Source organism: Chelonia mydas, chromosome 10, assembly GCF_015237465.2.
Source record: "Chelonia mydas isolate rCheMyd1 chromosome 10, rCheMyd1.pri.v2, whole genome shotgun sequence".
In the NCBI taxonomy this organism is placed as follows: domain Eukaryota; kingdom Metazoa; phylum Chordata; order Testudines; family Cheloniidae; genus Chelonia; species Chelonia mydas.
Window position 1 is genome coordinate 22893898 of NC_051250.2, and position 16181 is coordinate 22910078.

Consider the following 16181-nt stretch of genomic DNA (forward strand, 5'->3'; position numbering starts at 1 on the left):
GCGTTCTATCCCATCTAGTGGCACCAAGACCACTTAGAGAGAGAGATTTAATGAGTCTGCTCTAGAGTCTTAGCTAAGAGCCACATGGCTTTTAGCTCATGCAGTAGAGGGTCATGTATTTAGCTCCAGAGGTTCCAGGTTCGATCCTGCCCACCGATGACTGGGTTCTGTTGGTGTTACACATACGTAAGTCTTTGCAGGATGATGGCCTTAGTGCACTGGTAAAGAGAAATGCTGCATCCTCCTGAAACCACAGAGGAGATTTAGATAGTAAGAATGCCCTAACTCTAAAATTGACTTCTAGTGCTAAGCATGTCATTCATGTGAGTAAAAACTACAAAAACAGCTTTGTGCTGGATTGCCCAGCTCAGTTAGTGTAAGGAGTTTTGTTACTCAAGACTTTTCTGTGTCTGTTGATGTTTCCCAGGTATTCGTTTCATCTTCCCTGAAATTTGGAAAAGAGCATGTAAAGTACCGAGCCACTGTTGCTCACCCGTTTAATTTCTCCTTGAGGCAACTGGAGGTCAGTTCCCTGTCTGAAAGAAAAGGTGGAAAGTACAACCAGCAGGTACGATAATGAGAGGTGCTGCAAATTAAATAATATCTATAATAATATATTTATACTGTATCCTTCATTTCCAGAGCTGTATACAGTGATCACCATTGGACAGCTGTAACTTAGCAAACATTGCTGTGTCCTAGTGTCAATTATTTCCTTTTCTAAGTATATACACACAACCGTGCTTTATCAGATACTCTTGGGAACTGATAACATTTTACTAATGTCCAATGTACATGCTGCACTTTGGTGGGCACAGCAGTGGGGGGGAAGGGGTCAAATGAATTTTGGCCTAGAATGGCCACATAAATCCCTATTCCTATAAAAACTGCTCTGAGTTCTTTAATGTATATACAGAGCAGACAGAACTTCAGTTTTTAGGCTCCAAATGAAAGTCCCACACAAAAGAGAAGGTAGGGAGCAATGAGGAAATCTGTTGCATGAAAAGAAAAAGGATTTAAAATACATTTTGGCCAGGTTTATCTGCAAAGTGCTTATGCTAGGAATAGAAAAAATAGTTTGCAAATCATACCGCAAAATAAGAAAAATGGAAAATATTACATGACCTATCTGAAAGATGTATGCATGACATAGCATTTGCACTGCACTGCACTGCATGACATGGCATTTGCACAGTAAATTATCACCTGAAGCGGATAATAATGCCCAATAATAAGCCGCATGAATTGTGCAGTGCTCTCTCTGGAGCTTGGGATTTCTTTCCGATCCTTGCACAGATAACAGAGAGCTCTCAACTTGTTTTCATACAAAAGTGATTGTATCTGTAGTGATCAGTATTTGCCTAGGGATAAGTTTTGTTTTTCCAGTTCTTATACAGGCAAAACTCCCACTGGAATTATTAATTTCAAGGGTAGTTTTGCTGAGGAAGGACTGTGAGCCCAATCCAATTCCCAATGAAGTCAACAGAAAGACTTTCATTGACTTCATTCTAAAAGTTCAGTTTATCTATGGATTTGCCAAGAGGAGCAGAAGGTGGTTTTTGAGGCCTGACAGCATTCAATTCAGTAGAACATTCACACTCTCTAGGACATGGAACATGGACAGACTTAGAAATGCCTCAACATTTTGTGAATAGAAAATACTGGCGTTCCATAGTAGTTATTGCAACAAATATGGTTGTTTCCACTGGACATCTTCTCTGGGAGGATTCTATCAGACAGTTCCATTAGTTCTAGTCCTGCAGCCCAGGATCAATGTATAAATCTCTCTCTTCTGGTTTTAGATACAGCTCACTTGGAATGGTGGGCAGCCTGCTGACTTCAAAATTACTTTGGAAGATAAATCTAAGTTCAACATCACCCTCTGGGATGCTTGTGTGGCAGTTTCTTCAGGTCAGGTATGAATCTGGAGTTCAATATGAGTAGGCACATTTTACTTTCTGAGCCTTAACCGCTATGAGAATTGAAAGTGCTTCCCTTCTGTTGTCATGAAAACCTGAGTTTTTATTGTATTTGAAGCAGACTTTTTCTTAGCAAACCTTTAGAGAGGGTAGAATAAAACCTCTGGGGAATCTTTACTGTATTCCTTTCCCATCTAAAGTGTTCTCACAATTGCGCAGACAAATTCCGTTTCAAGTCTAAAAATAATTTGTGCATTCGGGATGAAATGCACTCTTGTGCTGATGACCATGGCAAGAGCTACACACCACTTAAGTTTCGCAATAGGAACAAAGCAGAACATAAATGGTGCATAGGCTCCACTAGCGACAGCTCTCTGCACCGGGATGGATTCTACTTTGGTGCACGTGCCACGATGCCAATTCTCTAAGAGTTTATAAAATGCATTTTGTATAACTGTAAACTAATTTTCCAGAAAGAAAATATAAGACAGGCAAAGGCACTAACATGTATATTCCATTTTTCTCTCTTCCAGCTTCAGAAAGTACTAACTGTAGGAAATCTTCAGGCATGTGGGTCTATAAAACAAGCCACAATCTTATTTACTGAATATCTAGATCTGAACTGGGATGGAAAAAAAATCACACAGAATCTGACATATGAGGTATCAGAAAGCTACTATATCTGTTTACTCATCGTATACTTTGCAGGAGCAATTTCTGTGTCTACAGGGTTTATCCTTAGTGTTTGAATTTCACATGAATCACCTTAGAACTCCCTGAAAAATCTAGAATGGATTTTGAAACAGTCTATACGCATTTTCCATTGAGCTGAAGGAGGTTACTTTTCTTATTATTTTGTAAATCTTCACTATTTATGGATTTCCTTTATTTTCATGTGGAAAAAGAAAAATATTTGTAGAATAGCTAAGAATAAATCAAATGAAATAAAATACAGGCATCACTTTTGCCTTGAGTGTACAATGATGCTATACATTTGGGCCCAGTAGTTATGCTGGTAAACCAACATGCTTCCTAGTGAAAGAACTGTATTTTTGGATTATGTTGAAGCTTTGGCTCTTTAGGTAACAGGAGTTGGGTGAGACATAGAACTGACACAGCCAGCTAGCTGGCTGTGTATGTATACTGGACCTTCCTTTGGTTCAGAAACAAACCATGAGCATGGGATGGGGAGTGAAGTTGGCAACCTGATGTGTGGGGGAAAATTGTTATTTTGGATAACTATAATGTTTCATTCAATTGCTACATTAACAGAGTATTTTCTCGGTTTAATACAGAGAAACAGACCATTGTATCCAGATGAAATTCAGTTAGAAGCCACTTTGGAGAACGTTTTTCTGACCTCGTGCAGCAAGCAACATATGCTGGGTAAAATAGAAACAGACTTCTCAACTTGGCTGGATTATTACATGAGTCTTGCACTGTGTGACCTTCCAAATGTAAGTCGGATATTAGTATATTGCTGCTACTGCAATTCACAAGTATTTGCCAGTGAAATGACTGATTTTCATTGAGTCTCAGCTTTCCACAAAAGTTACCACCAGATATTTGTTTCTAGAATTTAGCAAAATATAAATAAAAATTGAATGGCATTTTGGGATGGGGAAAAATAGTTGTTACCACCAAACTCTCATTACTTTTTTATATATGCCCCATTTGGAGAGATTCTCTAGTCCCCCTTAAGAATGCCAGTCACTCCATTCCCATGCCCGTACTCAAAGGCCCTTGCCTTTCCCAGAGCTCGTCTATGCAGTTCCAGTTGTTGGTCAGAGAGGTCACCAGAGAGCAATATACCAGGCTCTCCTTCATCCCTAGAAACAAGAAAAGAAGGACTTGTGGCACCTTAGAGACTAACACATTTTTTTGAGCATAAGCTTTCGTGAGCTACATGCTTATGCTCAAATAAATTTGTTAGGCTCTAAGGTGCCACAAGTCCTCCTTTTCTTTTGCAGATACAGACTAACATGGCTGCTACTCTGAAACCTTCATCCCTAGCTACAGAGTATTGCCTTGAGAGCATTCCCAGCCTGTGCTGGCTCTGGTGCTAGTGGTAGAATTTGGAGGTCAAGCTTTGGTCTCATGTTTGATGTTTGTTTTTAGTTTACACACACAAAGTTTGGTCAACTTTCTGTGTTCTGTCCTGTTTTCATGCTTAGAATCCAGAGCTTCCTGTAGATAATAAAAGCATCAAAATATTCACCAGCATACTTAAGGTCTGTATTTGTAAAATAAATTTTGTCTCTTCCCAGCCGCTTCCCTTGTTGGCAAGCACAGCAGGTTTGGGCCCAGTTAAAAATAGGGTTCTTATCTTGGTCCCAGTAAAACTTTCTCAAAATTTGGGATTGTTTATTTCTGAAGTTTGGGCCTATCTTTAACATGCCACTTTAAAATCGGATGTATCCTCCTGCTTTAAAAATCTTCTGCTTATATATAAAAAAGTATCTACAAGAATGACAGCTACCGTGGTTCAGAACAAGAGCAAAAAGAAATTCACTTGTTTTATTAGAAGTGCAATTTTAGTTCAACCATTCATCTAGTCTTGTAGACATAAGTGATTGCGGAATGTACAGTAGTTAAATCACAAAGATTTAGAGGCACAATAGAGTAAGAGGGAGCTGTACGTTTCAAGAGGCATTGGTTTCTGAAATGACAAGTGTGGTTCATCATTTTGCTGAGTGCCAAGATCTGTGGCAACTCTTGCAGATTCTCTTACTCTTCTTAATTTCCATAGTAAAACTAAGCCTAAATATTGACATTTTCCATATTTAGGTAATTGTTCTCTCTGGAAAGCATCAGCTCAACAGAGGAGATATCATCCTGCAGTCAGAAGGCAGATTCCACCATACTGGTGATGTCAGAGAGGATGGGGTGCTCACAATAGCCTTAAAGAATAACAGCACAGCTGAAGTGAAGAAATATTTGATGGAATTTGAAGTGAGTTTAATGCTGGGCACAGACATCTGTGAAGTCTTTTAAAATAAGGGCTTTATAGCACTCCCAGTGTCATTTTTTTCTCTGTTGAAGTCATACTGCCATCTAGCTTCTAATCTGTGTGAGTGCAGTAAATGACTAACAAGACAGTAAAATGGGGAAAATTCAGGCTAAAAATCAAAAAGGAGTTTGCTTCCTGATTTTGGTAGCAAACCCCTTTACCATGTTGGTGTGCACTGTAGATGCAGTGTGACTACAAGAGAAAAGAGAGTACCAAGACCAGTCAACTGCAGACTTTGGTGACAAATGCAGTAAGTATACCTCTACTGGAGTGTGTATTATGCTTTTTAAATGGTCTCCACAGCCTGCTACTTTATTCAGTATCTGCAGGTTAAGTGACTGGCCTAGTTGGTGAAGCATAAAATGGGATCTTCGCAAAAACAAGCATATTTTATTCATGGGGAAACAAAATGTTAGACTCAAACAAAGGGTCCATTGCCAGAAAACAACATTGGTCTCTGCAAGAGAGATGGAGAACTGCCTGATACTATGATCATCAGTCAGGCAAACACCTTCCTTTCTCGCTTTTAACTTGTAGATAGCAAGTAAGATAGAGGAGCTCATGGGGAAGAGAAAAGCATTGAGGTCAACACATGATATTTGCTGAGCATGTTTTGGGAGGAACACTGATAGCTAACCATAATTATTTTATGCAACATTAGCTACCACTTGAAATATTTTAATGATTTGGACATTCTTCTAAAGGAACTATATCAAAAGAAGAGATATTAAAGGTGGGAAACTCAGCTCGTGCATATGGGCTTTATACTCCTGCACATGCACTGGGAATGAGTGGCACAAGCTGGCAGTATAGGAAGTAACTGATCATCAGTGTTTCTTTCATTGCCACCATTAAAAGATTATCCACATGCCTGGCACAATCTGCAATGCTGTAATTGATTGACTCCACTTTGCTATCAAATTGTTCTGTCTCAAGTCAATTATCCTATTGCTTGAGCTTTTCAGCACAGGATCTCTTGTGCGTAAAGCACAGGCATTGAAAAATATCTCAGTTACCATCTAGTCTTATGTAGAATCCATTTGCATTCCGACATCATCACTGAATGTTGCTTCATTTATTCTTTGCCTTGGCTCTGCATCAACATCTATTTTTTTCTTCTTATGAATGCAGCTAAAAGCATCTGAGGATATTTGGCTAGGTCTGACAGGAACTGCTACTTCCTCGGCTGTCCAAAGCCAAGTCCTGATGGAGGGAAATATTGATCAAAAAGAGAAAGTAAAAGTAACTGCTTCTAAAGGAAAGGAGTGTCATCAATATTACATGGGATATGTAAAGGGTAAGTATATAAGGGCTGCAATTTATAAAAATAAGCTGTGATTGACAGCCAGTTGCATTGTGCACACACAGGAGAGGAAAGAGTGCCAGCTCAGTTCAGTTTTCATTGCCATTCAATCCGAGGAGTTGAGCCTATCAACAAGGGTGCCAATTATGATGATAGTTTTTCACTATATGGACCCTGTATACGGAGCCCAACAACTCATTTAATATAGGCTGGGTGGTAGTGACTTGTGAATAACTCCCAACCAAGTCTGGATTTGAATAGGTGGTGATGTAGTTGAAACACTGTCTCGAGTGACTGATCCTCCCCTTGCCTACATGGGGTTTAATGTGCAAATCAAGGGTTGATAGAAATGGCTTGACTCAGAACCTGTGCATGTAGAGACTGTGAGAAATGCCTGCAAAAGCCATGCAACACCTCAGTCCTCCCTTCTTGGTATGCTCTTGCAGGAAATGGATCAGTGTGTGACACTACTGCATACAATCATTTTTGGGGGGATGAATGAGTGATTAGACTGCCCAACACATTTTCATTTGTGACCTACGCAGGATTTGAGTGAGTGAAAGATTGCGGAAGTCAAAGGGAGAGCACAAGAGTCATTATGGAGATCTGAGAGGAGAATGTCACCTTATTATGTTAACCCAATGCTTCAAAAAGCCTCCACGCTTTTAGTGTAAAGTATATACAAGTTACACAAAAGGAGAAACGCAAATAATTAAGCTGATTTGACATTTCTCCTCATTAGTCCTTGCTTCTCTCTGCAAGGACATAACCTTTATCGCTATTGCATAAATACCACTCTATTCAATTAATTATAAAGCTGGGCTTTAAAATACCAATGCCTGTCAATGTTGTCTGTGCAAATGAATATCTCCTTTTACTCTCCTAGGGGACTTGGAGGAAGGAGTAGAGCTCACTGCATGTACTGATGGACAACAGATGGCTACCATTAACACTTATCTCAGCGTTAATGGCGTAAGGCAAGAAAGAATGGGACAATTGACGCTAACTGCTGTTAACCAGAGCTTGAGCTTGGTGGCTCATGGTTGTGGAGATCCAGTAGTTAAAGTTGAGGTGAGATGCCTTTAGCAGCGGTTGATAGTAGTGCTGCAGTTTGAGCTATAGAATATTTTCTTAACCTCATCAAATTAGTGGAACATCCTCCAGATGGGTTTCATTAGTGGATTGTATCCAATAATGTAGCACATTAGAGGTGTTTGGGATTTTTCCCTCATAACCATATATATTATGTTACCATTTTTATATCTGGGATGAGTCAACATTTGCGGGGGGGGAGGGGGGGAGTCTTGCCAAAAGTGGAGTTGAAAAGATCAACCCACCTAGAGCTAGACAGTAAGGACGCTGTCCCAGCACAAAAATCCTACTGAGATCAATGGGAGCTCTGTGCTCAGACCACAGGGAGAATATAGAATATATGTGACAGTATTACTGGGAGAAGATAATGCGCCAAATTCTGCAGGGACATGTAAAACATGCCTTTCTGCACCGGCAAGGCCGCTGGCATTACAAGATTCACCTCTGTGGAGGGCAGGTAGGGTTTCTGCTGCTGCCTCCTGTGTGGTATCTGTTGGGGGAAAGGGTGGAGATTATATGTATCACAATAGCACTTAGGGGCCCTGATCTCAGCTGGGTCCGCTTTGTTCTAGGTAAAAACATACTAAGAGACAGACCCTGCTCCCAAAGAGCTGATAGTATAAATAGAAGAGACAGACAAAATTTCCCAATTTCATCCAGCAGGAATAGAACCCAGGTTTCCTGAATCCTAGTTCAGTGCCCAAGCCTCTGATCTCCCACCACAGCTCCATAGGAGTGCTGCAAGGAGGAGAGTCTTCAGAGAGCTGGGGCGTCAGCAAATTTCTCCTATTCCCCTTTCTAGCCCAGGCTGCGCCCTTTTGGAGCAATGTGCAGCTTGTTTCCCCAATGGAAGTTCAACCACAAGGAAACTCTGCTGGAGTTTGACTAGATTCTTAATGGTCTTGGCCCAGGACAAGTGGTTCCTAAATCATAAAATCCTGATATTTCATATTTTCACAGTATAAACTTAATGAAATTGGGTCCCACCTTAAAGCCAAACTCCTGGAGAAGATCAAGAAGTTTGATGAATCTGTTTGGAAATTCAGGAGATCAGTAAGTAATGAGCATGACCAATTGGCTTAAAGATTGTAAACATCTTAAAAATGGCCAAATCACCTAATGCAGGATGGTCCCATTCTGTCATGCAGTATACCTGAGAGCACCATGAAATCCTGTGCAACAAATATCCTTGCTATTCTCTGGGAAGGGGTCATTGTGGGGTGCAATACAGACCAGTGAAGCGTTGTCTCACCACCTGCCCTGTAATCTTGGATGTCTCACAACACTTTGCTGGTGTAGCTCCCAAGCTGGTCCACTCACCAACAGCCTAACAGCATGCAGGTAACAGCCTAAGGGTCTGTGTATAGCTGCAGTTCTGGATCAACAGTTCTGACCCCAGCAGCTTGTCAGCAACACTCCATCACACTCTGGCTTCCACCAGCCTGGGTTACTACTTGCAGGGTGATCCCAACACACTCCCAGTCCCAAATTGTCCTAAAAATGTGTGTTCTTCACAGTCCAGTCCTCTCCTGGACAGTTCAGATATTAAATGTCCATTGCCCCTGTAAGTGGACAATATCCAGCAGTTTGCTCCTTTAACTGGAGTTATCCAAACAGTTCAGTTTGAACACAATGCTGGATTAGTTTTGAATAAAAACAAAACAAATTCATTTAACTACAAAGAGAGAGATTTTAAGTGAGTACAAGTACAAAGTATTAAAGTAAAAATGGTTACAGGAGAAAGAAAGATAGAACATTTTCTAGTAGCTAAAACTTAAATTACTCTTGGTTCAAGATAAAATCCTTGCCACATGTTCCCAGCAAATTTTCATGTCAGGATCCCTTCCAAAGTCAACAGGCTGGTCCCTTTGTCTTCTTCGGGGTGGGGGGGGGGTGGGGGAGAGGGGGAACACGACTGACTACCTGGGGAGTTTTTGCCCCTCACTTTTATAGTCCAGTCCCCCTTTTAAATGCATTTTCCTGAGGGTTACCCCTAGATAAAGTTCCTTTCTGCTGTGATGATGGAGACATGGAGGCTCGTGATGAAAGAGCTTGTTTGTGAAAATGCAGATCAATCTGTTCCTGGCCAGTTGACCGGTGATTTACAGTCAACTTTGATGACACCTGGCTAGAGGCATTAGCTTGTCCTTTATCTTTGCAAAACTGATGTACCCTCTCTTGCTGTCTCAAGGGCTCTGATTACTACTTATATGTAAACTGAGGTAAACACACATGCCTTTGTTTAGGACAGACTGTTTAACCAACTTCTGCCTAGTCAGGGCTATGTGGGTTTGAATATATGCTAACAACATCATATGGGGGGGATTATAACTTTACATATAATATTGCAACCTACATTTCAGCATGATATTATTGATCAGTGAATTATTAGTTTTCAAATGATACCTCACAAGGCATATTTTGTAGAAAGATTATGGCAATAGTGTGTAGGGCGTGAATCCAGGGTTGCTTTTGGTCACAGTCATTAATACAAATTAAACACCATTGTATTAACTCTGGTTGTTTTGTTTAATTTGAACTATTAAATGGTCCATCCTTTCTGGACACTGCTGTTCATATAAAGGAAAAGCACTCTCCAGCCTTATAAAGGTTCCTTGTCTACGTAACAAACCCTAAGGGATGTTGATCCACCTCATCTCCAAAAGACTTTAGTGGAATTCTGGGCACTCAGTACCTTTCAGGATCTGGTCCTATAAACCTGCCTTGGGTTTTCAATAAATCAGATAGCCCTTTTCTATAGGAATCTTGCAAGAAAGATACAAAACTGTCACAGATTCACAGGCTCTGGTCTATGTGCCAGCCTGCAGCCAGTCCTTTGGGAGTGATCCCTTTAGCATGCCAGACTCCAAGGGTCCCCACAGTCCCACAGGGGCAGGTCCACAGCCTCCACAGGTCTGAAACTGGGCCTTGGGCACCAGCAATCCCTGCGTCTCTCTCTGACTCCCTACAGTGAGCCCAGACAGGCCATGTTCCTGTGGGAGGCTTTTTTTACACCTTCAGGGTGCACTACTCTGTATATCTGCATCTACACCCGATAGGCTCTTCAATATGAGCTAACACTGTATTAGTCACCTGGCATGCAGAATCTCAAAGTCTTTGGGTTAGCATGAGAGGGTCAGGCTTAGGATATGGTTCCTATTGGTGAAAGAGAGGGTGTCGCCATTCTCTACTTCCCCTGATCGCATCCTCGCCCGCGTTGTCTCCTTTGTCTCCCAGTTCAAGGAGCGCTCTTTGCCTGTGTACCCTGCTCCTCTTAATGCAGACACCTGACACCTCTTGTCTTTGTTCGCCAGTCACAGCCATGCTGCATTCACATCCAGAGCTGCCTCTGCAGCTAAGTGGTCATTTTTGGTCATTGGGGTTCCTATTGTTTCTGTAGGATCTTCCATTCAAATGTGTTGATTCCAGCCCAGACAGTTCTAGTGCTTGTATGTCTCACATACAAAACCTGATCTCCCATGCCTAGGGAAAAAAACAATTCTCCCCCCCCACACCCCCCATCGGTAGTGATGCCAAGATGATGGGTACACAGTCATACAGATAGGGTATACAAATAGTACAGAAAATTCCCACATTCATCACAAAAGCATTATGGGAAATCTGTGAGGTTTGCTGCTAAAGACATGGTAGTCCTGAAGCTCCAGAGCGCTGATTATTGTCGCAGGAAACAGGCTCCAAAAGTTTGCTAAAGATCACTGCATATTTCTACATTTCTTGCTGTTTGGGGCCCACTGCAGGTGCAGCAAATTGATTTCCTGTATGAAGCAGCTGGCTGGCCTTTGAAAGCCTCCCAGGAGGTTGCCGGAATCCTCCAAAATGGGGGGAAAGCTGTCGCCCAGATGTGGAAGCAGAGTGGAATCAGGCAAACCCTGAGGAACAACCTCCCACTTTACTTGGAAAAAATTCAAGACACTGTCCAGCAAATGCAAAATGAACTGAAAAGTAAGCAGAGCGATCTAATGCCAGGGGGTATGCTGCACAGGGTGAGGTCAGTGCAGAAAGTAAGCAGGGGCTAGCAAACTGAGTAAATAAGATGCTGAATAGGTTTTATTTTGATCTATGAAAAAGTGCTGAGCTAGACAATGGGCTCTGATAGATTATTTATAAATATCTATACAAACTCCACTGGATCCATATTCACATAGATCATTTCTCCAGTTGCCACAATAAAAAAGCTGCCAAATAACCCTGGTTTAACAAACCCTCTAATGAAATCCTGGACGACAAGTATAGTCTTTGATTCATGCCCTGAAGGTCAGTAAATCTAGGCTCTGTCACACTTAGGGCTTGTCTACACTTACCGGGGGAACAATGCATGGCGATCGATGCATCGGCAGTCGATTTAGCAGGTCTAGACCCGCTAAATCGGCCGCAGATCGCTCTCCCGTCGACTCCTGTACTCCACCTGAACGAGAAGTGCAAGGGGAGTTGACGGGACAGTGTCTCCTGTCGACATAGCATAGTGTGGACCCCGCGGTAAGTAGATCTAAGTACATCAACTTCAGCTATGTTATTCACGTAGCAGAAGTTGCGTAACAGTAGACAAGGCTTAAGACTGGCAGCAGATTCCTCAGTCAAGGAATACATGATGAAAAATGCCACCTCCCTCTCCCGCCTGGCATTTAAACCAAAGGACCATTAAATTGAGGAACTTGTGTTAGCTAGATTCTGGGCACCGTACCTGTTCTGTCGTTAGCATGCTGCTGGCCCATTCCATTGCTAGCCGTTCACATGATGTTTCAGATGGATGACATTTGCAGTCAAACTAATAGAGGAAAATCAAGTGAACTGTATTAAACTGTGATTAATAACTGCCTTCATCATGGCACAAGAGAAAACTTCTACCAAAGTCACGGAATGTCATCTGTCCCCCTATTGCCAATAGCCGGGCTTTGTCCTTGGACTCAAGTTCAATGTGTATTTGTGCTTTTGGTTATAATAACCAAATTGTCCCCTGGCTCCTCCTTGGAGGATGACAAGGTGGGAGGTAGAGCTGCAACAGTAGAGCAGCCAGGCGCTGAGGCATTCTGCCCATGCAGAGCAGATGGGGACAGACTGAGGGAGCCCAGGGAAAGCATGTTATGTAACATTCCTTACAGTGGATTTGAAAAAGCAGCATGCGCTCCCCACCATCTCAGTGTCTGCTGCTGGATGCTGGCAGGCATGTAGGTGGACCAGGGACATACCTGTTTTCAATAGCCTGTCCCGCACAGAAGATAAAGGACTAAAGCTCCAATCTCCTGTGCACGGAAAGATCCCCTTTTTTTCCTCTTGTACTCTCACCCTCCACCTGTGTTGGGGCAGTGACGATTTTGTCCTGAAGTACAGCTGGGGACCACTTTGAAATCTATTTGCTAAGGTCAGTTTCACACTTGTTTCAGAGCCATTAGCGACTCTGAAGGATGCCTACTATGATGTGACTTTGAAGCCACTGGACGATGTTTGGCAAGAGAAAACAGAGGCATATATGAAGAAAATCCAGGCTTTTGTGCCCAGTATTGTAAAAGATGTATGGTTAATGGAACCAATCCAGGTGACATTAAGAGCCATGAAAACAGGCTTGGATATGGTTAGTATAAAACAATGCTTCATTTTTATATCAGAGGGGATGGCTTACAGGTCTAAGCATCAGCTTTGAAATGCCGAGAGTCTCTCTACATACACGTCTGGTTCAGGTCCCACTCAGGCTGATTCACCCTGCATCTTTTCAAGGTAGATGCCATCATTGGATCCCTTTCTGTTTTGGGGCTGTTCACATGAGTTCTTAATAAAATTCAAGCTTTTTGTCTGCTCTGTGTGGACATCAAGGGTCATATTCCTCAACCTCCTCTCAAACTAGCTACTAAAATTGCACCTAAAATTTTAAGCAACATTTTTGTGTATGCAAATTGCACAGGTAGATTTTCACCTTCCTGCTTTGTGCACATACTGCTAATATGTGGGTATGGCTGTTTGCTACTTTTGAAAAAGTGGCCTGGCATCTCAGTGACATGTTTCATATTAGAGGGTGTGTCACTCTGGTGTCTTTGGCCAAAATGACACCACGAGCAGTGTGCTTGTCGTCCACACGGTTACTGTCTTCCCACCCCAGAGCTACCTGTGTAATTCCTGTCAGTCTATAGTTTGTAAATAGCTTTGGGGCCCTTCAGAGGTACGATATACCTAAAACTGTTTAAAGGAGGTTGTCTGTGCTGCAGAACCAATGCATATAATGGAGATCTCAATCCTCTGCCTTAGCAACTGTAGCACGTCAACTCATTGAAGTGTTGGTTCATGTTAAATGACATCATCATAGGAAGGCTGTATTTCTCTCTGATATTAACATGGTTAACTTCTCATTCACCAGCTACCTCTAAATAACAGGACGGTATGCTGTCAGGCAAGTGACAAATGTGAGGGAGGATTGAGTGTTTGTGGCTAGTCCTTTGATATCAAAGCAACGTTCTGGCTGGTCCGAAAACCACGTTAATGTCACAGTTGATTTTATAATATGCTGTTCTGGTTCCCCACTAGGCAACACACCAGATGCTGAGGTGGGCAGAAGCCAAGTTTTCCAGAGCTGTGAGCAAGTTCCGAAAGCCTTTATCAAACCTGTACAGTTTTTCAGCCAGGTAACAGTGGATATTCCTGGATAAGCTTTACACTGCAGTATAGTCTTCTAAACAGATATTTACATATTTGTTTTTCACATCAAGTTACAGTATTAGGGAAGAGAACCAAGCAACTGTCCTTGGACACCCTTTATACCAGTTAACATTGACAATATAAATTATCATCTACTATCATAGCCTGCTTTTTCCACCTCGGAGAATAAATATCCACCAGCAAATAGAATAACTCTGGTACACTCAGCCTTAAGTAGCATTTTTCTTTCCCATTTTATAACATTTGATACATTAACTGCATTGAATCAATTTAACACCAGTAGTAACATGAGTGAATCATTTGTGTCCCAAAGGAACTGTTCAATGGCAGTGAAACTGCCAATGCTACCTAAAGGAGACCACTCTGTGGACCTGGCAAACATCACTAACTACCTCATTGAAGAAAAGCTAATGAGGCCCCTCAGGGATCTCTACAACATCAACCCAGTAGCTGAATATTATAGAATCAAACAGAGGATGATGGAGAGTCCCTTTGAATGTAAGTTCCTTGACAGCTCTAATATATTTCTCAGCTGGTCCCAGTCCCCTCTGAGCTCCAGACAGAATTTTGCATAACTAGTTAAGTTTTGCATATGGTTGTTAATTAACACCATACTTCTATGGATGGTATTTTATGTAGACTGATATTTTGGTAGAATAACAGTCACCTACCAGTAAATAAGCTATTTTTGCGATCTTTCAGCTCCAGCAAATTTCCATGAGAATTTTTCTTATTTTTTAAATTACATACCGTGCAGAAAAGCTGTTTTATAACATCACTATGTTGAGAAACGGGGAATGAGCAGGTAGAATATATCTGTATCTCACCTACATCCCATTGTGATGAGGTCTCAGAGTATGCATTATGGCTGAGGTAATATCTGGGTCTCCTACTGAGGGCCTGATCCTAATTTCATTGAAGTCAATGACATAACTCCTGTTAACTTCAGAGTGCACAAGATGCAGACACTTCAGAGACCGCATTAGATAGGGAGCATTGCTAATAGGAGCATTCCTCATTGAACATCTGACCAACAATTAGTATACAACATATCTTCCAGAAACAGTTTTTGAACAGTATATCTCATGCTTCATTAGCTCCAACAGCTGGGCAGAATGGAGGGCTTTAAAAGGGGGCTTCCGATGTAAGATTTTCAGAGATGCTGTGCACCCACTGTTTCCATTGACTGCAGTTGGAGTTGAAACCTCAGCACCTGTGAAAGTCCCAGTCTTATCTCTGATTTTGCTGGCTTTCCTCTGTTTGAGGCACACGCTTAATATTTATTCCTGCTTTCTGTATAAGAATATGTATATTTAGCAGTAAGATTGTAAAAAGAGATGGGCTCAGGTGTAAACTTTGGATCCTGTTTTCATACTTCCCAAAGTTCCAGGACACTGGGATCCAGCATGGTATATAATTATAAGGAAACTGATGCATTTGCTGATAGGGGACAATTTGTAACTGCTTTAGAATTTATGCTGATGAATATCTTAGAAAGTTTCCTGAGAACAAATAGGCAAAGAAGGTGTTCTGATTCTGGCAAGCAGTTAATAAGTGCCACCCATCGAGCTCTGTGAACAACACAGTGACATTGCTTTTGCAATATCATCCTCCAGATCATGCTGTGCTGATGGGCAACAAGCACTTTAGGACTTTTGATGGAAGAATGTATGATCTGACATCGAAGTGCAGTGTGCTACTTGCCAAGGACTTTATTCACAATACCTTTACTGTAGTGCTGAACCAGGAGAGTAGTGGCTTGAGATCATTGCACATGGAGATGAACCAGACTACCATTGATATCTACCCAGGACTCAAGGTAGGAGGGGAGATTCAAACTTCATTCCTTTCCAGAAGAGAATATGAACACTGAAATCACTGCACTTTGACAAAGAAGCCAAACCCTGAATTTATCTGCAGTTCAGACTTAGCATACAGTGGCTCACATAAGTTAATGCAAAGATAGGAAAAGCCCACTAATATATCAGCAAAAGGGAGTAGCCCTCAATAAGAGAAACTAATACCATAAATCCTGGACTATATTCTGCCTGGCCCATATGTGGATACATGGGATGGAGAAGGCTCAAGGAACCTTTCCCCAGCATGGCCCATGTAAGCCAGGAAGAACTACAGCACCTGCGCTTGGAGGAACAAGCTATACCTCACTGCTTGTGTCCACCTGGGAGGCTTT

The 16181-nt window shown here is 41.8% G+C and overlaps 1 protein-coding gene across 4 annotated transcripts in view; it reads left to right on the forward strand.

The window, feature by feature from the left end:
• Nucleotides 1-16181, forward strand: part of LOC102932729 — a 152358-nt gene that overhangs the window by 126505 nt on the left and 9672 nt on the right. For all 4 annotated transcript variants that reach the window (XM_043523560.1, XM_043523559.1, XM_043523561.1 and 1 more), the window contains 13 exons: nucleotides 428-568; nucleotides 1803-1916; nucleotides 2453-2581; nucleotides 3215-3376; nucleotides 4707-4871; nucleotides 6061-6226; nucleotides 7119-7303; nucleotides 8285-8377; nucleotides 11083-11287; nucleotides 12727-12914; nucleotides 13859-13956; nucleotides 14304-14488; nucleotides 15607-15809. In XM_043523560.1, the coding sequence (XP_043379495.1) occupies nucleotides 428-568; nucleotides 1803-1916; nucleotides 2453-2581; nucleotides 3215-3376; nucleotides 4707-4871; nucleotides 6061-6226; nucleotides 7119-7303; nucleotides 8285-8377; nucleotides 11083-11287; nucleotides 12727-12914; nucleotides 13859-13956; nucleotides 14304-14488; nucleotides 15607-15809 (2034 nt within the window). The remainder of the gene's footprint in view (nucleotides 1-427; nucleotides 569-1802; nucleotides 1917-2452; nucleotides 2582-3214; nucleotides 3377-4706; nucleotides 4872-6060; nucleotides 6227-7118; nucleotides 7304-8284; nucleotides 8378-11082; nucleotides 11288-12726; nucleotides 12915-13858; nucleotides 13957-14303; nucleotides 14489-15606; nucleotides 15810-16181) is intronic.